General features: G+C 56.7%; 2 protein-coding genes across 3 annotated transcripts; both read right to left on the reverse strand.

Moving 5' to 3' along the window:
- Nucleotides 1-1,065: 1,065 nt before the first annotated feature.
- EIF3G (eukaryotic translation initiation factor 3 subunit G) lies at nt 1,066-6,257 on the reverse strand. 2 transcript variants are annotated; one of them, XM_007525956.3, is made up of 11 exons: nt 6,199-6,257; nt 6,016-6,062; nt 5,594-5,677; nt 5,421-5,509; nt 5,288-5,347; nt 3,884-3,988; nt 3,614-3,803; nt 2,366-2,473; nt 2,129-2,265; nt 1,884-1,990; nt 1,066-1,208 (listed from the first exon to the last, which is right to left on the reverse strand). In XM_007525956.3, exons 1-11 carry the CDS (start codon nt 6,216-6,218, stop codon nt 1,193-1,195), a joined length of 963 nt encoding a protein of 320 aa, XP_007526018.1. In that variant the 5' UTR covers nt 6,219-6,257; the 3' UTR covers nt 1,066-1,192. The 2 variants fall into 2 exon arrangements, with proteins under 2 accessions (XP_007526018.1, XP_060037690.1); XM_060181707.1 differs by lacking the exon at nt 5,594-5,677 and having other exon boundaries at nt 6,199-6,233.
- A 3,700-nt stretch (nt 6,258-9,957) lies between these two features.
- DNMT1 (DNA methyltransferase 1) lies at nt 9,958-22,252 on the reverse strand. The gene is made up of 13 exons (XM_060181706.1): nt 21,972-22,252; nt 19,877-20,069; nt 19,616-19,700; nt 19,396-19,524; nt 16,795-17,077; nt 15,067-15,208; nt 14,050-14,216; nt 12,603-12,780; nt 12,220-12,415; nt 11,956-12,119; nt 11,699-11,815; nt 10,477-10,567; nt 9,958-10,272 (listed from the first exon to the last, which is right to left on the reverse strand). The coding sequence occupies exons 1-13, from the start codon at nt 22,235-22,237 to the stop codon at nt 10,244-10,246; spliced, it is 2,040 nt and encodes a 679-aa protein (XP_060037689.1). The 5' UTR covers nt 22,238-22,252; the 3' UTR covers nt 9,958-10,243.
- Nucleotides 22,253-22,933: the final 681 nt, after the last annotated feature.

Below are 22,933 nucleotides of genomic sequence, written 5' to 3' on the forward strand. Positions count from 1 at the left end.
TCACTATCCCAGGCTCCAAATTAGTATTTCCATTTATTGAGGAAGGAGGGGAGATAGCAGTTATGCAGACTCTTACATCGTCTGCGGCTCCAAAGTCCCAGGTTCAATCTCCCCACATCACCATAAGCCAGAGCTCTGCTTAAAAAAATTTTTTTTAATTGGGGGTTGGGCGGTAGCACAGCGGGTTAAGCGCAAATGGCGCAAAGCGACCAGAATAAGGATCCTGGTTCGAACCCCGGCTCCCCACCTACAGGGGCATCGCTTCAGAAGCGGTGAAGCGGGTCTGCAGGTGTCTGTCTTTCTCTCCCCACTCTATCTCCCCCTCCTCTGATTTCTCTGCCCTATCCAACATCAATGACAACAATAACAATAGCGATAAGGGCAACAAAATGGGGGGGGGGGGGTGGCCTGCAGGAGCAGTGGACTCAGAGTGCAGGCATGGAGCCCCAGAAATAACCCTGGAGGCAAAAAAAGGGGTCGTTGTCAGGGAGATATCTGCATCACCACTCAAAACTTTGCCCCTGCAGGTGAGGATCCAAGGCTAGAACCCAGGTCCCTGCATATTGTAACATGCGCCACCACCCGGCCCCCTCCCATTTGTTTTTTTCCCACTACCAGGGTTACTGGTGGGGCTCAGCGCCTTCATGAACAACCCACTGAGTGATCCAGGAGGTAGCACAGTGGATAAAGCATTGGATTCTCGAGCATGAGGTCCTGAGTTCAATCCCTGATAGCACATGTACCAGAGTGATGTCTGGTCCTCTCTCTAGCTGAGTAAATAAATCAAATCTTTAAAAAAAAAAAAAAAAAAGAAAGAAAGAAAAATCCACTGCTTCTAGTGGCCCCCCCCATTTATTTCACAGAACAGAGAGAAATTGAGAGGGTTGGGGGGGGAAAGAGTTGAGAGACAGAGACACCTGCAGCCCTGCTCCCGCCTTTGTGCAGCTTCCCCCCTGCAGGTGGGGACGGGGGCTCCAGCCCGGGGTGACGTGTGTGCTCAACCGGACTCGTTCTGTGCCCCCCCAAGCCCCCATGAATAAACTTTCAAAGAGAAGGACACTGAAAGCAGCCGGGAGACTTTTAATGCCCCCTCCCCCCCCACTGCCCGCTGTCTGTCGCTGTCGCAAGGCACATTCTTGTCGCCGTCTGGGGACCCAGGAGCCGCAGCAGAGGCGGCAGCATGGCGGCTGGTTTAGTTGGTTGATGGCCTGGACACAGAGAGAGAGAGAGAAAGAGAGAGATGGAGACAGGGAGGGAGACGTGAGCAACCAGAGGCATGGTGACAGCTCCGCCGATGGTGTGTGACTGGGGGACACTCATGTAAAAGGGATGGGGGGGGGGTGCGCTATGGATTAGGGCTCGGATTCCCCAGCCTGAGGCCCTGGGTTCGAGTCCTGCATCGCCTCTGCTTCTTTGTCAATGAACAAATCAGTCTTTTTTTAAAAAAACGCGCCAACTGCGGCCTCCGTGGGGTGGGGGTTAGAGTGGGGGGAACGCGGTGACACGGGGACACGGGCTCTGAGTCCTTGGGAACAGGGAAGCTCCTGGAACCGGCTGGGCGACTCAGGACGGGCAGAGGCTGAGCGAAGTGGGCGTGACGCCAAAGCGCCAAAGGGCGGAGCTAGGACTCCGGGCGGAAGCGGCATGGGGTGGAAGGGGCGGGGCTTATCCCCTTATGGGTGGAGCCAGAGCAGAAGCTTCCTACAGCCAAGTGGGACCGGGTAGGGGCGTGGCCTAAACAGCCATGGCCTTTTCCTGGGTGGGCGTGGTCACAACAGGGGGCGTGGCCTAATCGACCAAAGCCTTTTCTATGGGGGGCATGAGCTGGATGGGCGGGGCTCGAGCCCATGGGGGCGTGGCTTCATATCGGGGGCGTGGCTTACTTGGCCCACTCCACGTTGAGGATGAGGTGGTCGTAGCCAAAGCCCGAGACCCCCGCAATGGCGCGGGCCGCGTCCTCCCGGCGGTGGAAGCTGATGAAGGCAAAGCCCTAAAGGGGACACGGTGGGGGGTGTGTGTGTGTGTGAAGGTGGCATCAAAGTGGGGGTTCACCTTGTCCCCCCCCAAAAAAAAATAACCCACAAAACCCTGCACCCCACCCCGCTGCCCTGGAGTGGGGAGCGCCCACCTTGGACTGGCCGGTGGTCTTGTCCTTGGCCAGGTAGATGCGGGAGATGGAGCCGAAGGGCCGGAACAGCTCCTGCAGGTCGGTCTCCCGCGTGTCCTCCGACAGGTTGGTGACGCGGATGGTGGCGTTGTCATCGGCTGCGTGGGCAGGGGACAGGGGTGAGGGTGGGGGTGTGTGTGTGCCCGGCCCCAGGGGTGGGGGGTGGTCAGGACACAGGCGGGGCCCCGCCCCGCTCACCTCTGCGGTTGGGCTGCATGGACTCGCCGCGGCGGCTGGCCCCGTCCCGCAGGCTGGGCGGCACGTACTTGCCGGTCTTGCTCTGCGCGGCCTGCACGGGCTCCAGCTCTGGGGGGACAGTGGGAGGACGGGAAGGGTGGGCAGGGGGACGACACAGGGTGTCCGAGGGCCTGGGTTCAAGGCCGGGCACCATACAGTCTGCCTATATTGGAATGAAGTCAGCTGGGGGGGCGGGGGGGGGGGGGGGGGGTTAAGCGCACTTGGTGCAAAGCGCAGGGACCCGTGTAAGGATCCCGGTTCGAGCCCCCAGGGCTCCCCTGCAGTTGGGGAGCCGCTTCCTAGGCGGTGAAGCAGGTCTGCAGGTGTCTGTCTGTCTTTCTCTCCCCCTCTTCTGTCTTGCCCTCCTCTCTCCATCTCTCTCTGTCCTACCCAACAGCGACGACATCAGCAACAATAATAACTACAACTACAACAACAAAAAGACAAGGGCAACAAAAATAAATAAATAAATAACAAAAATTTAAAAAGAAAAATAAATAGAATAAAAAAAGACTCTCCTGTCTTAAGGCTCTGAGATCCCACCCAGGTCCAGACCCCATCACAAAGCAGAGCTGGGCAGGGTTCTGGTGGGCATCTCTCTCCTTGCATCTCACCCTCATTAAACTACAACAAGGCAAATAAGAGTCTCCTTCTGGAAGCTCTCAGGTCCCAGGTTCAATCCCCTCTCCACCACCAGATGCCAGAACTGAGCAGTGCTCTGAGCTTTCTCTCTCTCTCTTTTTCAAATTCTATTTCTTTTTATTTATTGGCTAGAGACAGCCAGAAATCCAGAGGGAAGGGGGTGGTAGAGAGGGAGAGAGAGACACAGAGACACCTGCAGCCCTGCTTCACCGCTCGCAAAGCTTTCCCCCTGCAGGTGGGAACCAGGGGATCGAACCTGGGTCCTTGCGCACTGTAACTTGCACTCAATCCGCTGCTGCACTACCACTCGGACCCTCTTGTCTCTCTCTCACATACTCTCCCGCCTGAGCTGAGCAGAGGGGGAGGCTCTAGTTAAAACCAAACCACAGACCCCTGCGGCGGATTGACACCCCCCTCCCCAACCCTGCAAACGTTAAGCACCGGGAGCAGAGACAGCGTCCAGGGGAACAGCCCTGGGCCAAGGGGACCTTGTTGTCCCCAAGTGTCGAGGATGCCCCCTCCCCCAACTCCAAAGCACCCCACTCCAGGGCCCCCTATCCCAGGCACCTCCAGGCAATTTTTCCTTCTCCCCGGTGGACAGGCCCAGCTGCTCAGCCAGCTCCTTCTGCATGGGGCCCAGCGTGTCCTTGTAGGGGCAGCGCGTGGTCCAGTGGTCGCCCTTGCAGATACGGCACGAGACGATCTTCTGGCCCTTGAGCTTGTTCATGGGGTCCTCCTCCTCCTGGCAGTTCAGATCCTGCCGGGATTGCACGGTCAGGTGAAGACGGGCTCCTCCTTTCCCTCCTTCCTGTCTCCCCTCCCCTCCCCCCGCCTCACCTCCTTGCTGGTGATAAAGGTCATGGACACGTCGTCACTGACTGTGGTGGTGGCCACATTGGGGCCTGGAGGGTCGAATTCCGAGTTCCCAAACTTTTTCCAGTTCTGGCTCCGGAACAGGCACCACGGGGACACACGTGCACACAGGTGTCAGAGGCGGCGGGGGTTCTGGGAGCCCCACCCCAGATCTCTGACAGCCCAGCAGGATCCTCTGGGTCCTGAACCCCCTTCTCTCTCTAGCCTCTTTAAACACCTCCCAGGGCATCCCAGGAGGTGGTGCAGTGGACAAAGGCACTGGACTCTCAAGCATGAGGTCCCAAGTTCGATCCCCAGCAGCACACGCACCAGAGTGATGTCTGGTTCTTTCTCTCTCTCCGCCTCTCTTCGTGACTAAATAAATAAAATATTTTCTAAAAAAACATGAGGGTGAGGCAGGCAGTTCATCTGGCTGAGTACAGAAGTGACCCGGCACAAGCACCTGGGTTCAAGTCCCTGATTCCCACTCGCAGGAGAGAAGCTTCACAAGTGGTGAAGCAGGGCTACAGGTCTCTCTCTCTCTCCCTTCCCCTTTCCTCTCCATTTCTCTCTGCCGTATGAAATAAAATGCAAAGAAAAAAAGAGACCCTAGAAGTTCAGCTTCCTCTCAGAAGTGCCCCTCACTTAAAAAAAAATTTTTTTTTATTTTCCCTTTTGTTGCCCTTGTTGTAGTTATTGTTGTTGTTATTGATGTCGTCATTGTTAGACAGGACAGAGAGACATGGAGAGAGGAGGGGAAGACAGAGGGGGAGAGAAAGACAGACAGCTGCAGACCTGCTTCACCGCCTGGGAAGCGACTCCCCTGCAGGTGGGGAGCCGGGGGCTCGAACCGGGATCCTTATGCCGGTCCTTGGGCTTTGCGCCACCTGCGCTTAACCTGCTGCGCTACAGCCTGACCCCCACTTTTTTCAAAGGGGGAGACAGAGAGACGCTGGAAGCCCTGCTTCACCACTTGTGAAGCTTCCCCCCCCACCACCACCACTGCCGCCGCAGATGGAGACCAGGGGCTTGAACCCGGGTCCTTGCACACTGTAGTGTGTGTTCTGCTCAAGCAGGCGCGCCACTACCCGGCCCCTACCTTTTCTTTTCTTTTTTGGCTCTGGCTTCTGGTGGTGCTGGGGCGTGAACCCGGGAACCTCAGAGCCCCAAGCACTGTAGCATCATGACACTGTCTCCTGTGTCCAGGCTTTTGTTTATCCCCCCTCTCTCTTTCTCCCTGTTACCCACTTCTCAACACCCTTTACGTATGTGCCATTTCTTTCGAACCCCAGCGCGCCCCCCCCCCCCTTGAGCTCTGGCTTCTGGCGGTGCTGGGGGCTTGAACCTGGAGCCCGCCCAGGCCGGGAGAAGCCTGACGACGGCTCTCACCTTCCTTCTGGCCACGGCCTTGGAGGCCTTGCGGGTCTCGATCCTGAAGGTGCGGATGATCTGCGGACGGCGGGCGGGGCCGGGGGTCAGTCGGGCTCCCCGGGGTCCTCCTCGCCAGCCCCCCCAGCCTCACCTTGAACTTTTTGCCGTCCTCATCCATCTTGTACTCGGTCACTGTCTTGACGTTGCCGTTAATCACCTCCTTGGGGGGCGGCAGGGGTGCTGGGGGGGGGGGGTTTAAGGGGAATGTGAACCCCGGGCTGCGGGGTGCGGGGTGCGGGGGTGCGGGGCTGTCCCCTCTCTCACCTCCAGGCAGCAGCTCGGGCTCAGGGCTGGTGTCCCCGGTGGCGAGGGGGATGCCCTTGAGGAGCTCGCTGGTGACACATTTGTCTGCAAAAGGGGGGCGGCTGAGGGGGGGGGGCCCCCACCACCCCGATGGGTGGGACACGGGGGTGGAGGGTGGGGGTGGGGGGCTGGGGGAGGTGGGTGTCGGGGGCCACGGGTTGGCGGATGACAGCAAGGGAGAGGTCAGGGGTCAGGGGTCGGGGGTCAGCCCCCCTCCCAGGGACCCGAGTGGGTGGGATCAAGGGGTCAGGGGTCAGCCCCGGGTGATGGGCGGGCAGGTGGGTAGGGAGAGAAGGGGAAGCAGGGGCTGGCAGGAGGGGCGGGGTCGGGGGTCGAGGTCAGGGGTCAGAGGTCAGCCCCGCGGCCCCGGGCGGCGCGCTCACCGTCCTCTCCCTCCTCCTCCACCTGGTCGGCCCAGCTGGGCTTGGAGCTGCGGGGACAGGCGGGCGGAGAGCAGAGATCGCGGGTCAGCCAGCCCCTCCCCGGCGCCCCCACGCAGCGATCCCGACCGGCCCGTCCCGCCCCCGGGGCCGCCGATCCCCCCCGCGCCCCCCGCCCCGACTCACTCGAAGTCACCAGTCGGCATCGCTAGCGCTTCTCCACGCAGCCCGGGCCCGGGCCAGAGACCGGAAGCGGTAGGGGAACGAGACTTCCGGTGCCGCGCGCTGGCTAGAGCGGCCGGGTCGCCAGTGCTCGCAGCGCCCCCTGTGGACGGAGGTGGAGCGGCGGGGCGGATCGCTTCCCGGGACTTCTACTTTCTCTCCTTCTCCCTCTCTCATTCTCTCTCCCCCTCCCCCTTTATCGCTACTTTTTTTTTAAATCGATATTTATTTATTTATTTATTGGCTAGAAACAGCCATTGAAGGGGGTAGATAGCATAATGGTTCTGCAAAGAGACTCTCATGCCTGAGGCTCCATAGTCCCAGCTCCAATCCCCCGCATCACCATAAATCAGAGTTGGATACTGCTCTGGTTAAAAACACAAAATAAGAGTCGGGCGGTAGCTCAGCGGGTTAAATGCACGTGGCGCTAAGCGCAGGGACCGGCATAAGGATCCTGGTTCGAGCCCCCGGCTCCCCACCTGCAGGGGAGTCGCTTCCCAGGCGGTGAAGCAGGGCTGCAGGTGTCTGTCTTTCTCTCCCCCTCTCTGTCTGTCTTCCCCTCCTCTCTCCATTTCTCTCTGTCCTAGCCAACAACGATCCAACAATAAAACAACAAGGGCAACAAAAGGAAATAAATAAATAAATATTTTTTAAAAATAAATAAGAAAACTGACAGCCAGAAATTAAGAGGAAGGGGGGGCAGAGAGGGAGAGAGACAGAGCGACACCGGGGGCTTGAACCCAGGTCCTTGCGCATTCTAATGTGAGCGCTTAACCAGATGCGCCACCGCCGGGCCCCCCCCTTCCTTCCCTTTTTTTCTAATGAGTCATTCTCCTGTTTCTGTGTGAGACACCCAGACCCTCCCTCTGGGATGTGGAATGGCAGCAACGGAACTCAGGACCTAACACCTGCGAGTCCGATGCTTTATCCACTGCGCCGCCTTCCCGGGACACGACCCCCTTTAAAAGAAAAGAGAAAGAAGCCGCCCATCATGTCACGGTTCACTTTTTTCTTTTTTTGTCTCCAGGGTTATGCTGGGGCTTAGTGCCCGCACTACAAATCCACTGCTCCAGGAGGCCATTGTTTTTCCCCATTTGATTGGAGAACAGAGAGAAATGGAGAGATGGAGAGGGTAGAGAGGGAGAGAGACACCTGCAGACCTGCTTCACCGCTTGTGAAGTTCTCCTCCTGCAGGTGGGGAGCTGGGGGCTCGAACCGGGATCCTTCCGCCGGTCCTTGCGCTTTGTGCCACCTGCACTTAACCCGACTCCCCAATTTTAATTTTTTACACCTTCATGCCTGCAGGATTCCACCACTCCCAGTGGACATTCTCTTTTTCCTGTCCCATGCAGAGCAGACAGACTACAGCTCGGCCACACCCTGCACAGAGCTGCCCCCGGTGCTGTGGGTACAGTGCTCCTCTGAGGTGCCAGGGCGGTAGCTCCCAGACTTGGTGCTGTGTTGGTATGCATGAGACCCCTTCTGTTTCATTTGGTTTAAATCCCCCCTGCTTAACACTATTTATTTACATAACCACTTCATTCTATTTACATAACCACTGTTAACAAGTTCCACCCTCCCTCCAGGGCATTTGTGGTTCAGTGATAGGATTCTTGCCTAATCTGCCCCCTCTTTGTCACACTCTGATTTTCACCAGTCACTTTTCTCTCCACCCTATGTCACATCCTGTTCCCACCCTACTTCGCAAGTATATATAAAGACAGCATTGTGAGTTTTACAGTACCTTTAGTTTAGCTCAGCTCGGCTTAGATTGTGCTGCGTCCTGCATGAATAAAGAGATACTGCCTACAGCTCAACCATGAGTCCCTGGTCGTCTGTTACCCGCCCGTGAAGCCAGCCCGGCGAAAACAACATAACCCGTCGAAAACAACAGTGCTGGCTGCTGACACCCAGACAGGAAGGAGACGTCGTGATGGGGGAGCGCCCAAGAGATCTGGGAGTGCCTGGCAGAAGGCAGCTTCCTTAAAAACATTCAACACGGGGGCCGGGCAGTAGTGCAGCAGGTTAAGCGCACATGGCGTGAAGTTCAAGGACAGGCTTAAGGATCCCGGTTTGAGCCCCCGGCTCCCCACCTGCAGGGGAGTCGCTTCCCAGGCGGTGAAGCAGGTCTGCAGGTGTCTTTCTCTCCCCCTGTCTTCCCCATCTCTCTCCATTTCTCTGTCCTATCCAACAACGACATCAATAATAATTACAATAAAACAAGGGCAACAAAAGGGAATAAAAAAATAAACAACACTCAACATAGACACCCCATGTGTCTGTGGGATCTTCTGGGCTTTAGCCCAGAGGAAATGAAATCAGACACTAATGTGTGTATTTTTACTTAATTTTTTTGAGATGAAGACACACACACACACACACACACACACACACACAAACACCAGAGGACTGCTCAGCTCTGGTTTATGGTGGCGCGGGGGGGATTGAACTTGGGACTTTGGAGCCTCAGGCATGAGAGTCTGTTTGCATAACCGTTATGCTATACCCCCCCCACACCCTTTACTTTTATTTTCCCTTTTGTTGCTTGTTTCATTGTTGTTGTAGTTACTGTTAATAACCCGCTGGGCTACCGCCCGAGCCCGTATTTTTATATTTTAATATAGTTCTAGAAATGAGTCAGCCCTTATCTGTCCTTGGGGGAAGTACTGCAGTTTCCAGTGGGACACAGAACTCTGGTGGTGGGAACCCTCTGGGATTATACCCGTATTATCTTGTCATTTAGTCAATACGAAACCGCTAATCTACAAACTCTAGGACCCTAAAAGGCCAAGATATGACAAAGGAGAAAGTGACAAGAGCCAAGCCAACTGGCCTTGTGAACAGCTGCCCGCAGGGACCGAGTCGTTAAGGTATGGGAAACGAGGCCATTTCTGGTCCCCAAATCCACGGGAGGGACGCATCACTAAGACCAAAAACAAAACAAAAAGAGGCGACAGGGACCCAGAAGTGGTTCACCTAAGAAAAGCATACGACGTCATCAGGCTCAAGGACCCGGGTCGAGCCCGTCATCCACCTGCGGGGTGGCAGGGGTGGCAATGCTTCCCAAGCAGCAGGGCTGTTTCTTTCTCTCTCTCTCTCTCTCCCCCTACCTGCCCCATCTCTCAATTTCTCTGTCCACTCCAATAAAATGGGAAAAATGGCCCCCAGGAGCAGTGGATTTGTAGTGCCAGCCCTGAGCCCCAGTGATGACCCTGGAGGCCAAAAAAAAAAAAAAAACCAAAGTGTCAGATAAGCAGTGCTGTTCTGCAGAGAGCTGTCTCTGGCTTTATTCCCAGGAACTGCCCAGTGTTGTGAAATCAGGACAGGAAATAAGCCACCCCGGGCCTCCCAGCCTCTACGTGGGGGGACACATCTGTGACCACTCCCCACCCCAAAAAAAGAACTCCAGAGATGGCGGGTCTGCAAAACCACTGTGCTGTCTTCTCCAGGCCGAGGATAACAGATTCTTAAGCAAAAAAATAGGGTTTGTCCTCATGGCTACAAAGTGGCTGCTGTACAGCCAGGCATTGCAACTCACTCCAGATCACAAGGGGAAGAAATGCTCAAGGCCATGGGGGGGGGAGGGGCAAGGCCAGCCCAGAGAGACTGTTTCTTTAACAGGCTTTTTGGGAGTTTGAAAGTCACAGCTACTTAGCTGAGCTGGCACCCCAAGTCAACCTCCAGCCCCAGAAACACAGAAACACTAAGGGGGGGGGGGGGGGCTGCGCTTGATAGGAGATTTATTTGAAGAAATATTACAACATATAAAAACTACAGAAAGGAGGAGGAGGAGGAAGTGCCCGCTCTTCCAGCAGCTGAGTTGATAGGATTTGTGATTTTAAAAAACCCTTAAAACTGGGGTGGCTCAGGATTCGGGGCATCAGATACTGGTCCCCCAGGGGCGGATGGAGCTTGCAGGATGGTGTCTTCTGGCCCCACCTCCAGGGGCAGCCCCGGCTGGCACGGGGGGCAGAACAGGCTGGGGAGGGGCCGCAGGGAGGTCCCCTGGTTAGTCCAAGTCGTCTTTCTTGACGTTAGCTGGAGAAAGAGAAGGTGAGTCCATCCTAGGGTACTAGGCACCGGGCGTGGGAGTCCCCTTTCCATTTTTCACAGCTGAGTAGTATTCCATTATGTATATAGACCACAACTTGCTCAGAACCCTCCCGCTGGGGACCCTGGGAAAGCAGGGGAGCACTGCCCCGACCCCCCCACAGCTGAGGCGGAGGGAGGGCACCCCCATACCTGAGGTACTCTCGCGAGCTTTGGCCAACATACACAGCTTGATCTCCAGGCCGATGGCTTTGGCCAGGGGCGGCGGCACTGCATTACCCACCTGTGTGTGTGTGTGTGTGGGGGGAGAGGTTGGCACTGGGGAGGGCGCTGGGCTTGAGCCCCTGCCACCCCAGAATGCGTCGGGCAGCCCGGGAGGGGGCGCGGTGGCCTGAGCGCTGGACTCTCCTGTTCCTCTTCCCGCTTTCTCGTGAATGGGCGAGCGAGCGAGTGAGCTGAATGGAGCTGAATGAAAGTGAGTAGCCCAAGACGGCTGGCCTTTCCAACAGTCATTTTATTTGACTGTTATTATTTTTTTAACCAGGGTCCTGCTCAGCTCTGGCTGATGGTGGCGCAGGGCGCTGGAACCCGGGACTTGGGAGTCTCAGGCAGGTCGGTCTCTTTGCAGGACCATTTCATCCTCCGCACTGTACTCTTTCTTTCTCTTACGGAAGCATCTAATTCAACCTCTAATAAGTTTCACGAAGAGGGATAGGTGTGTATGTTTTGTAGTGTTTTGCTTCTCTGACTTACTGCATACAGGCATTCAGAAACTGGGGGTGAGAGAGACAGAGGGGGAGAGGCAGAGGGGGAGAGACAGAGGGGGGAGAGACAGAGGGGGGGAGAGACAGAGGGGGGGAGAGACAGAGGGGGGGAGAGACAGAGGGGGGGAGAGACAGAGGGGGGGAGAGACAGAGGGGGAGAGAGACAGAGGGGGAGAGAGACAGAGGGGGAGAGAGACAGAGGGGGAGAGAGACAGAGGGGGAGAGAGACAGAGGGGGAGAGAGACAGAGGGGGAGAGAGACAGAGGGGGAGAGAGACAGAGGGGGAGAGAGACAGAGGGGGAGAGAGACAGAGGGGGAGAGAGACACCTGCAGCCCTGCTTCACCACTCGTGAAGCTTTGTCCCCCTGCAGGTGGGGGGGTGGTTGGGTGCGAACCCGGATCCACAGGCACCGTAACAGACATGCGGATTTTATTAATATGGCCCAACCTGAATTCATGCTTCTAGTTGCAGTATTTACCATTCTGCCCTTGTCTTAAAAAAAAAAAAAAAAAGAAGTGTCTCGAGTGCGTGACTGCGTGAACGAGTGAATGAGCGAGAGAATGCACCGATGAGTGAACGAATGAGGGACCCAGCCCGGGGTCGGAGTCAAGGATCGGGGATCGGGGATTGGGGATAGGGAGCCGCTGACCTGCCGGTGTTTGTCCAGGATGTTGCCGTAGAGCCGGTAGGTGTCCGGGAAGCCCTGCGAGCGCGCGCACTCCCGCACGCTCACCACGCGGTGCTGCTCGGGGTGGAGCACGCGGCCCTGCGGGGGGAGGCGGGGCCGGGAGGCCATGGGGGCGGGGCCAGCGGGAAAGGGGCGGGATCGACGCAGGGGAGGAGCCACGTCCGCGTGGGCGGGGCCTGCCCAGTGGGCGTGGCCTCCCGGGCCCGCCCCGCACGCACCTGCTTGCCCATGGGCTCGGGGTTGGTGACCGTGGTGCTGAAGAAGCCGTCCCACTCCAGGCGCCCGTACAGGCCGGCCCAGTGGTTGTGGCGGTTGCCCGTGTGCGGGAGGCACCAGGGGATGAGGGTGTTGAACTGGCGGGCCTGGGGGTCGCAGGTGCTGCCTGGCGGGCGGGCCGGAAATTCATCTGAGCCCCGGGGCTCGGCCCGCCGGGCGCCCCCCTCCCGTGCGCCCCCTCCCCCGGCGCGGCCCCCCTGCCCAACCTTCGGCGCAGGCGCAGACGCCCCGCTCGAGGCCCGAGCTGCTGCAGCCGTTCTTGAAGTCGTGATAGTTGTACCGCAGCTTCTTGGTCAGAGTCCCGTCCGACAGCCGCACCTCCATGTTGGGCAGGTCCCGCCAGTCGGAGCCCGGCGCCAGTGGGATGTGTCGCATGCGGGCGGCCACCAGAGCGCTCATGTCCTGGAGAAGGAAGGGCGGGCGGCCGGGGATGCAGGCGGGGAGGACTTCCCGGAGGAGGTGGTGAGGCACAGCGGCTCAAGGCTCACCGAACTGTAGGCAGACCTTTCCTCTTCCCCTCAGCCGGGACCCCGGGGATGGGGATGGGGATAGGGGTGGGGTGGGGGCGACTTTGTCACCTCCAGCCTACCTTGCAGATGTGGTCCAGGAGGATGGGCTGGTACTGCGAGCCCCGCAGTTGCCTCTGGAACCAGGACTGGGGCTCCCCGTTGTAGAGGATCTCCAGGGCCGAGGCACCGTTGCGGATCTCAGGGAGGTCGGACATGGTGTCCCGCACGGTAATGGTCCGGAAGGGCCCCGAGCTCAGCCTGGGGGGGGGGGGGGCGGCAGGCAGTGGGCATCACCAGGGAGGGGGCGGCGAGGGGCCCTCTCCCGACTGGGTGGCCCCTGCAGCCCTGCTTCACCACTCGGGAAGCTTTCCTCCTGCAAGTGGGGACCAGGGGCTTGAACCTGGGACCTTGCTGTACTAAAATATTTGAGTGCTTAAGCTGCCGATGCCTGACCCCCCTAATACTTTTCTTTAAATTTATTTATTTTTCACTTTGTTGACCTTGTTTGAACATTGCTGTGGTTATTGATGTTGGATAGGCCAGAGAGAAATGGAGAGAGGAGGAGAAAGACAGACACCTGCAGACCTGCTTCACCGCCTGGGAAGCGACTCCCCTGCAGGTGGGGAACCAGGGGTTCGAACCGGCCTTGCGCTTTGCGCCACATGCGCTGAACCCGCTGAATACTTTCTTTTATCAAGACAGACGATGGACAGGGAAGGTGGGAGAGAGACAGTCTGGGGTGGGGCGGTGGCGCACAGCACGGAGCTCATGGATCCCAGTTCGAGGCCCCGGCTTCTCACACCGGTAGCTGGCAAGCTTCACAAGCTGCGAGGCAGGTCTGCAGGTGTCTCTCCCTGGTCTATCTCCCTCCTCTCTCCATTTCTGTCCTAGCCAATAAAATGGAAACAATGGCCGCCAGGAGCAGTGGATTCCTAGTGCCGGCCCTGAGTAGAGGGGGCAGGGGCTTGAACGCAGGGTCCTTGTGCACTGGAGCGTGTGCGCTCAAATGATTTTGCCTCCAGGGTTATTGCTGGGGCTCCATGTCTACACTAGGATAGCACTGCTCCTGGAGGCTATTTTTCCTTTTTTGTTGCCCTTTTTATTGTTATTGATGTCGTTGTTGGATAGGACAGAGAAGTGGAGAGAGGAGGGGAAGACGGGGGAGAGAAAGACAGACACCTGCAGACCCGCTTCACCGCCTGGGAAGCGACTCCCCTGCAGGTGGGGAGCCGGGGGCTCGAACCAGGATCTGTACGCCGGTCCTTGTGCTTTGCGCCACCTGCGCTTAGCCCGCTGCGCTACAGCCCGACTCCCTGATTTCTCAAGTTTTAAGGGGGTGGAGACAGAGAGAGGGAGAGGGGCAGAGCCTTCCTCTGGTACATGCAGTGCTGGGGATTGAACCCGGGACCTCAGGCTTGGGGGTTCCACCGAGTTATCCCCCCCAATCTCCCCCCCTTTCCGGGCTGCCCAGAAACTGCTGATGTCTGAGAAGGATCTGGAAGTCGGTAGGCAGACCGACCGACTGACCTGGTGATATTGCTGACAAACTTCTTGTCGTCGACCACGACGCTGAGCTGACAGGCGCGGGGGGCGAACACGTGCAGGGGCTCGGGGAAGAGGGGCAGCTTCTCCCCGGGGGCTGCAGCCAGGATGATGGCTCGCCGGCGTGTCTGCGCCACGCCGTACTGGCCGGCCTGCGGGGAGCGGGGAGCGGGAGGGCGGACGGACAGACAGACGAGACAGTCAGCTGGCGTGTCAGGCTCAGCCCTGGCAGAGGGGCGGAGGGGACAACGGGGGTGTCGGGCTGGGATGCCCCCAGCTTTGACTTGAGAGATGCTGAGGGGGGAGGGGAGATAGAGAGACACCTGCAGTCCTGCTTCACTGCTGGAGAAGCCTCCCCCCTACAGGTGGGGATGGGGGGCTTGATTCCAACTCCTTGTGCACGACGTAACACATGCACACTACGTTTTTTGTTGTTTTTAAAGTGTCCTGCTCAGCTCTGGCTTCTGGTGGTCCTGGGGATTGAACCTAGGACACCTCAGAGCATCGGGCAGGAGAGTCATTTTGCAGAACCGTGGCGCTGTCTTCCAGGCCCTGTCTTTTTCTTGTTGATTTCTAAAAAAACTCTTTACGTGTGTGGGTTTGTTTGTTTGGCTTTTTAATCCCTGTTCAGCTCTGGTGGTGCTGGGGGGACTGAACCTAGGGGACCTAGGAGCTTCAGAGGCTCTGTGGTGCTGTCTCCTAGGGTCCTTTTGCTTGATTTCTAAAAACTATATGTTTTTTTGTGTTTTTTTTTTTTAAATCCCTGTTCAGCTCTGGCTTCTGGTGGTGCGGGGGATGGAACCTGGGACCTCAGAGGCTCAAGGCAGGAGTCTCTCTTAATAGAACACCACTGTGCTGTCTTCCCAAGCTTCGGTTTGATGTCCTAATTGACTGAAAGTGTAAAGGCAGGGGAGCCTGGCTGGGGTTGGGGGGGGCTGGGGCACTGCCCGAGCTGGAACCCCTGGGCCCGCTCTGCCCGCCCACCCCGGCCCCCGAGCCCACCTGTAACACCCCGAAGGTGCACTGGTAACCCATGCGGACAAGGCAGCGGAGGGTAAGCTTCAGCACCATGGAGCGCTTGAAGGACACGAAGTTCCGCACATTCTCCAGGAGGAAGAAGCGGGGTCGGTAGTAGTCACAGTAGCTGCAGGGGGGAGGCAGAGTCAGCACTGCACTGCAGGGGAGGCGGCAGTGGCAGCCCCCCCCCCCCCCCCCCCCCCCCCGCGGCATCCAAGCCCCTCAGGAGTATTCGCTTTGAGTGCTATTTTTTTTTTCCTTTCCCCTCCCTGTTTTAGAGGGTTTTTTTTTTTTTTCTTCTCTTTCTTTTGTTTTGCCTCCAGGGTTATTGCTGGGCCTGGCTCAGTGCCTGCACTAGGAATCCACTCCTCCCGGAAGCTGTTTTTGTAAACTGTGTGCTCGACCAGTTGCGCCACCACCCGGCCCCTCTGGAGGCTGTTTTTTCTCCCCTTTGGTTGCCCTCGTTTTTGTTATTAGTGTTGTCGTCGTTGTTGGATAGGACAGAGGGAAATGGAGAGAGGAGGGGAAGACAGAGAGGGGGAGAGAAAGACATTGCAGACCTACTTCACCGCCTGGGAAGCAACTCCCCTGCAGGTGGGGAGCCGGGGGCTCGAACCGGGATCCTTACTCGGGTCCTTGAGCTTTGCGCCACATGCGCTTAACCCGCTGCGCTACCGCCCGACTCCCTGATATCATTCTTTTTAAAACTTCAATTTGATGAGCCAGAGAGGGGGAGGGGAAGACAGAGACACCTGCAGCCCTGCTTCAGTGCTCGTGAAACTTTTCCCCTGCAGGCAGGGAGTGGGAGCTTGAACCCAGGGCCTTGCATGTGGTGACATGAGTGTTCAGTCGGTTGTGTCACCATCCGGCCCCCCTCCATTCTTTTTTTTTTTTTTTTTTACCAGAGCACTCCTCAGTTCTGGCTTAAAGGAACTGTACTAGGAATTGAACCTGGGACTTTGGATCCTCAGGGAAGAGAGTGTCTTTGCATGACCATTATGCTATCTATCTACCCCTACCCACCCCATTCTTCCTTTAAAATTTATTTTATCTTATTTATTAATGAAAGGGGTAGAAGGGAAAAGAGAATGAACCAGACATCACTCAGGTCCCTGTGCTGCTGGGGATTGAACTCAGGACGTCATGCCTTATGTCCAATACTTAATCCATTGTGCCACCTCCCGGGGGTTGGGCGGTTGCGCATCGGGTTAAGCGCACGTGGCATGAAGCGCAAGCACCGGCGTTAAGGATCCTGGTTCGAGCCCCCGGCTCCCCACCTGCAGAGGAGTCGCTTCACAGGCGGTGAAGCAGGTCTGCAGGTGTCTATCTTTCTCTCCCCTCTGTCCTCCCCTCCTCTCTGTCCTATCCAACGACATCAATAACTATAACAATAAAGAAACAAGGGCAACAAAAGAGAATATTAAAAACTTAAAAAAAAGTTTACTGATTTTACTGAACACTGCTCAGTTCTGGCTCGTGGTGGTGGTGTGGGGGAATCGAACCCGGGAGACTCTGGAGCCTCAGGCAGGAGAGTCTCTTTTGCAGAGCCACTGTACTATCTACCCCCTGCCCTGTTGCGTACTTCTTAGAGACAGAGATCGAGAGACAGAGAGACACCTGCAGCCCTGCTCCACCGCTCCTTCCGGAGGTGGACTTGAACCTGGGCCCTCCACCAAGTGTGCCCCCACCTGGCAAAACCCCCCCCACACTCACCTGAGGAAAGAGACTACCAGAGAGTTCTTGAACTTGGAGTAGGTGCGCGAGTTGAAGCGGTTCATACCGCTGAAACCCTGGCAGGGCGGGCCCCCGCACAGCAGCTCCACGTCGCCCTTCTGCGGCAGCTTCTGGCCCAGCGCGTTGCTGGTCTCGCCCGCCATCACCAGCTTCAGCAGCACGTTGCAGTCCTCCGTGAACACCGTGGAGCCCGGGTTGTTGAGCCGGAAGGCCTGCGCCGCGGGGTCCCACATCTCGATGGCCCACAGAGTCTCGGAGATGCCTGGTGGGGAGGGGGGGAGGGCCGGGTGGGAGAGGGGGGCCGTGTGAGGGCGGAGACCCCTCTCAACAGAGAGAGAGAGAGAGAGAGACGGACACCAGGAGGTGAGAGACTGCGTGAGGGTGGAGACCCCTCTGAACAGTCCAGAGAGAGAAAGAGAAAGAAAGAGGGAGAGAGACAGACGGACACCAGGAGGCGGGGGAGCGTGAGGGCGGAGACCCCTCTCAACAGTCAAGAGGGGGAGGGAGAGAGAGAGAGAGAGAAACAGACAGACAGACAGACAGACACCAGGGGGCGGGGGAGCGTGAGGGCGGAGACCCCTCTCAACAGTCAAGAGGGGGAGGGAGAGAGAGAGAAACAGACAGACAGACAGACACCAGGGGGCGGGGGAGCGTATGAGGGCGGAGACCCCTCTAAACAGTCAAGAGAGAGACAGACGCCAGGGGCAGGGGAGCATGTGAGGACAGAGACCCCTCTGAACAGTAGAGAGAGACAGATACCAGGGGACAGGGGGGCACCTGAGCAGAGACCACTTTGACAGTCTTGAAAGAGACACACGGAGACCACAGCCCCGAAGCTTCCTCCAGGGCGGTGGGGGGCCGGGCTCCAACCCAGGGCACATACACAGCAGAGCAGTGCATTGTCCGAAGGAGCCATTTCACGGGCTAGGAAAGATTTCTTCGCGCTATATATTTTTTTACTATTTTACTTGACAGAAGGGGGAGAAAGGGAGAGAGACAGGCAAGACACCCGCGGCCCTGCTTCACCGCTCACGAAGCTTTCCCTCGGCAGGTGGGGCTGGGGACTGAACCCTGGTCCCTATGCACTGCAGCATGTACTCGAGTGGGAGTACCGCCCGGAGCCCTGAAAGATTGGATGTCACTGTCTTGGGGACAAAACTCCCTACCAGCAGCACCTAATCCTCTCCTGCCTGAGGCTCTGAGGCTGCAGGTTCAATCCCCACCACTACCACCAGCCAGAACTGGGGGCTGATGGGCTTTTGGTCAAATAAATTAAAAACAAAAACAAAACACAACAAAAGACTGAGGATAAATTAAAAACAAAAACAAAACACAAGACTGGGGATAAATTAAAAACAAAAACAAAACAAAAGACTGGGGCTAGGAAGACAGCATCTTGGCTCTGCAAAAGGTTCTCCTCCCTGAGGCTTTGAGGTCCCAGGTTTGATGCCCTGCACCACCCCTGGCCGGAATTTAGCACTCAGATATGAATCCAGGACATTGTGAAACTATGTGTCCTCTCTGGGGCTCAATTCTGCTCTTATTTTAGAGCGAGAGACATCAGAGCACTATTTCCACCAGCATGGACGCTGAAACATACAGCCTGGGCCCTCGAGCAGTGCTTTCTTATTTACTAGATAACATACTGGTGGCATCAACTCTGGCTTTTTTTTTGGGGGGGTATTATTTTTTATCAGATAGACCCAGTCAGAAATCAAGAGGGAAGGGGGGGGGGACAGAGGAAGAGAGACAGAGACACCTTCAGCACTGTTTAACCACTTGCAAAGCTTTCCCCCTGCAGGTGGGGACTGGGGGCTCGAACCTGGGTCCTTGCGCATTAAAACGTGTGCTCAACCAGTTAAAAACCATTCCCGGCCCCTTAGTCACTCTCTTTCAGTGAAAGAGCAGGGAGTCCGGCGGTAGTGCAGCGGGTTAAGCGCAAGGACCGGCATAAGGATCCCGGTTCGAGCCCCCGGCTCCCCACCTGCAGGGGAGTCGCTTCACAGGCGGTGAAGCAGGTCTGCAGGTGTCTGTCTTTCTCTCCCCCTGTCTTCCCCTCCTCTCTCCATTTCTCTCTGTCCTATCCAACAACAATGACTACAACAATAAAACAAGGGCAACAAAAGAGTGATCAGAGCCCTCAGCTCTGGTTGATGGTAGTGCTGGGGATTGAACCAGTCTTGGTAGCCTCGAGCAGGACAGTCTTTGGATAACTGTTATGCTGTCTACCCACCTTCAAATCACTGTTGTTTAAATCATTTATTGCTGGATAGAGAAACTGAGATGAAGAGACAGACACAGACATCTGCAGCCCTGCTTCACTGCTTTTGAGGCAGGTGGGGACCGGGGGCTTGAACCCGGGTCCTTGCGCACTATGGTGTGTGTGCTTAGCCAGGTGTGCCACTGCCTGGCCCCCACCTTAACTTGTTTTAGTTTTATTATGAGACAGAGGCAGAGAGAGCCCACAGCCCTGAAGCTTCCTCCAATGCAGCAGTGGCTGGGCTCGAACCCAGGTCGAGCAGAGTGGCACACTCGAAGCGAGGCAGCCCTCCTGTCCCTCCCACCCCCAGCCAGGCTCACCTGCTTGGTGGAACCCCTCCGACAGACCCCCGCAGCCAGAAAACACATCCAGGGTCCGAAGTTTGGGCAGCTTGATCTCCGTTTCGCCGGGCTGCTGCTCGCTGGCCTGGGACTTGACCCGGCTTCTTCCTGGAGGGGGCGGGTGGGCGGGCCCGGTGAGTTCCTGGGACGGGCTTGGGGCGCTGAAGAGGCTCCCCGAGCTGCAGCCCCGAGGACTCACCTTTCCCTTTGCCTTTGCCCTTGTTGCCGGGACTCCGGGCGTGGTTTGGGGGGTCTTCGAAGCTTTTGCTCTTGGCGTTGTAGGCCTGAGAAAAGAAAAATTAAAATACTGTTTTCTTTTTTTTTTTTTTGCTGAACCACTGATGTCTCCCCAGCACTCCAGGGGTGCTGTCTCGCCAGCTCACGGTGGTGCTTTCTGAACTAGAGGTCCAAGGCCCAGCACAGCCGAGTCTGTCTCCCCACAGCCCCCGACCCCCCCCACCTCGAGGAAGTAGAAGCGGTCGGGTCCGCCGGCCGAGAACTCCTGCAGATTCTCGCCCAGGTCCTCGCCGTATTCCACGGTGCAGCGGCCCTGCACGGCCCGGAAGTCCACCACGGCCTCCTCGTCGCTCCAGTACAGCAAGTTGATGTCCGAGTGGTAGCTGGCCGGCGTGGACTTGTGCGTGTTCTCAGGCCTATGGGCACGGGGGCAGGGACGGGGAGACCATGCTGCGGGTCTGGGCTTCACGCAATTCATTTCCTACTGAGCCTGCCTGCCTTCTGCGAAGCTTTCCAGAACATTCCACCCCGCGTCCGCGACATTCCTCTCTTCCTCTTTCTCACAAGTGACGGCAGACAGGTACCTGGACCCCCGTTTTTTTTGTGTTTTGTTTTTTTTTTGGCCCCCAGGGTTATCACTGGGGTTCGGTGCTGGAACTATGAATCCACTGCTCCTGGTGGCCATTTTTCCCCCCACTGGATTGGATAGGACAGAGAGAAATTGAGAGAGGAGAGGGAGAGAGAAAAAGGGAGACACCTGCAGATCTGTTTCACTCATCGCTTGTGAAGCGGATCCCTGGTCCCCGCAGGTGGGGAGTCGGGGGCTCGAACCTGGATCCTTATGTGGGTCCTTGTGCTTAGTACCATGTGCGCTCAAACCAACTGGGTGTGTCATCATCACCTGGGTCCCCCTGGGCATCTCATCACCCAGGAGGGCTTGGGGTTCAGACTAGGGTGATTCTATGCCAAGCTACTCGGGGGGTATGGGAGGGGTCCCAGATGGAGAATGAGAAGGAAGGGGTAGGTTGAGGCTTTGTGGAAAGCTTGGCAAAGGGTAGAACCCCAGAAATGAAAAGGTGGGGAGACAGTGGTGGTTGGTGAAAACACAGGTAGTAGGGCTAGGTCATCCCATGGCTGTTTGAGCCGTCGCTCTAGGCCTCTGAGCTGAACGTTCTTTTGGTCAGTGGTGCATCTTGTCTCATTTAATTTATTTTGTCATTGGACTTCCTTTATTTTGAACTTCCTTGCTCCAGGCTGACATTTTTTTTTTTAACAAGAGACAGCTGGGGGTTGGGTGGTGGCACACTGGGTTAAGTGCCCATGGTACACCGTAATGCAAGGAACACAAGCAAGGATGCTGGTTCGAGCCCCCAGCCCCCCACCTTCAGGGAGGGTTGCTTCATAAATGGTGAAGCAGGTCTGCAAGGGTCTTATCTTTCTCTTCCCCTCTCAACTGCTCTCTGCCCTATCCAGTAAAATGAGCAAAATGGCCGTCAAGCAGTGGATCCATAGTGCCAGCAACAAGCCCCAGCGGTAAGCCTGCAGGCAAAAACAAAAACAAAACAAAACGGGGGGGGGGGGGCAGTGGCACATTACAGTGTGCAAGGACCCAGGTTCAAGCCCCTAGTGCCTACCTGCAGAGGGAAAGTTTCATGAGTGCTGAAGCAGGGCTGCAGGTGGTTCTCCCTGTTTCCCTCTCTCTTTTCAATTTCTCTCCTGTCTATCCAACAATAAACAAATAGTAATAAGAGCCCAGGTTCAAGCCCCTGGTCCCCACCTGCAGGGGGAAAGCTTCACGAGTGGTGAAGCAGGGCTGCAGGGGTCTCTATCTTCCCCTCCCCTCTTGATTTCTTTTTTTTTTTTTTTAACTTTATTTTCCCTTTTGTTGCCCTTGTTTTATTATTACTGATGTTGTCATTGTTGGACAGGACAGAGAAATGGAGAGAGGAGGGGAAGACAAAAGGGGAGGGAAATATAGACACCTGCAGACCCGCTTCACCGCCTGTGAAGCGACTCCCCTGCAGGTGGGGAGCCAGGGGCTCGAACCGGGACCCTTATGCCGGTCCTTGCGCTTTGTGCCAATTGCGCTTAACCTGTGGTGCTACCACCTGACTCCCCCACCTCGATTTCTGTCTATCCAATAATAAATCTGATTGAGAGAGAAGAGACCACCAGGCTTCCTCCCATGTAGTGAGGGCCAGGTTCGAAGCTGGACTCCACCCGAGGCAGGGCTGGGCACCACCCAGGTGAGCATGGTTCCAGTTGCCCAGCCTGCCGGCTGCCAGCAACATATCCCGGGAAAGGCCCCACCCACCGACCTGTAGAACTTGTTCAGCCGGATCTTGATGTCGGCCTCATTGGGCTTGCCGTTGGTCTTCTTGGTGCAGAAGATCTCTTTGATGCGGCCGATGCGGTAGGGCTCCGGGGCATCCAGGTTGCTCCCTTTGATGTAGTCTGAGTACTTCCGGTAGTGCTCTGGAAACAGGTCCTCGTCCACCGCCTCCTTTCTGGGGCGCTTCACGGGGCTGGAGAGCTTGATGCTGGGGGGGGGGGGCAGAGGAGAAAGTGCTGGACTCTCAAGCATGAGGTCCTGAGTTCTATCCCTGGCATCGCCTGTGCCAGACGGAGGGGTTCTGCTTCTCTCTCTCTCTCGTTCTCTCCAATGACTAGAGAGGGCTTTCAAAAAAAAAAAAAAAAAAAAAGGACCTGCATTAGGGGGTAGGAGGCAGCGCAGCGGGTTAAGTGCACTTGGCGTGAAGCGCAAGGACCGGCAGAAGGATCCCGGTTCAAGCCCCCGGCTCCCCCACCTGCAGGGGAGTCGCTTCACAGATGGTGAAGCAGGTCTGCAGGTGTCTGTCTTTCTCTCCCTCTCTGTCTTCGCCTCCTCTCTCCATTTCTCTGTCCTATCCGACATGTCCTATCCGACAACAACAACATCAATAATGACAACAGTAAAACAACAAGGGCAACAAAAGGGAATAAATATTTTAAAACTAATAATAAAATAAAAAATAAAAACAAAACCTGAAGTTCCCAGCATCACTAGAAGCCAGAGCTGAGCAGGGCTCTGGGAAGAAAATTAAAGATGAGGCCGGGTGGTGGCACACCTGGTTGAGTGTACTTGGTCAGTGCACAAGGAACTGGGTTCAAGCCCCCGGTCCTCACCTGCAGGGGGAAAGCTTTACGAGTGGTGAAGCAGGGCTGCAGGGGTCTGTCTCTTCCTGCCCATCTTCCCCTTCTCTCTTAATTTCTGGCTGTCTATCCAGTAAGGATAAAAATT

The sequence above is a fragment of the Erinaceus europaeus genome, chromosome 23 (assembly GCF_950295315.1).
Source record: "Erinaceus europaeus chromosome 23, mEriEur2.1, whole genome shotgun sequence".
In the NCBI taxonomy this organism is placed as follows: domain Eukaryota; kingdom Metazoa; phylum Chordata; class Mammalia; order Eulipotyphla; family Erinaceidae; genus Erinaceus; species Erinaceus europaeus.

What these genes read in the sequence shown, in the direction of transcription:
- EIF3G (XM_007525956.3), bottom strand. Translation starts at nt 6,218, where the DNA reads ATGCCGACTGGTGACTTCGA. An exon ending in ATGCCGACTGGTGACTTCGA is followed by an intron (nt 6,063 to 6,198) that starts GTGAGTCGGGGC and finishes CTGTCCCCGCAG; the next exon opens with CTCCAAGCCCAGCTGGGCCG. An exon ending in GAAGGAAAAATTGCCTGGAG is followed by an intron (nt 2,474 to 3,613) that starts GTGCCTGGGATA and finishes CTGTCCCCCCAG; the next exon opens with AGCTGGAGCCCGTGCAGGCC.
- DNMT1 (XM_060181706.1), bottom strand. Translation starts at nt 22,237, where the DNA reads ATGCTTGAGAGTCCAGCACTTTCTCCTCTGCCCCCCCCCCCCAGCATC. An exon ending in CCGAGCCCATGGGCAAGCAG is followed by an intron (nt 11,816 to 11,955) that starts GTGCGTGCGGGG and finishes CTCCCCCCGCAG; the next exon opens with GGCCGCGTGCTCCACCCCGA. An exon ending in TCCTGGACAAACACCGGCAG is followed by an intron (nt 10,568 to 11,698) that starts GTCAGCGGCTCC and finishes ACACACACACAG; the next exon opens with GTGGGTAATGCAGTGCCGCC.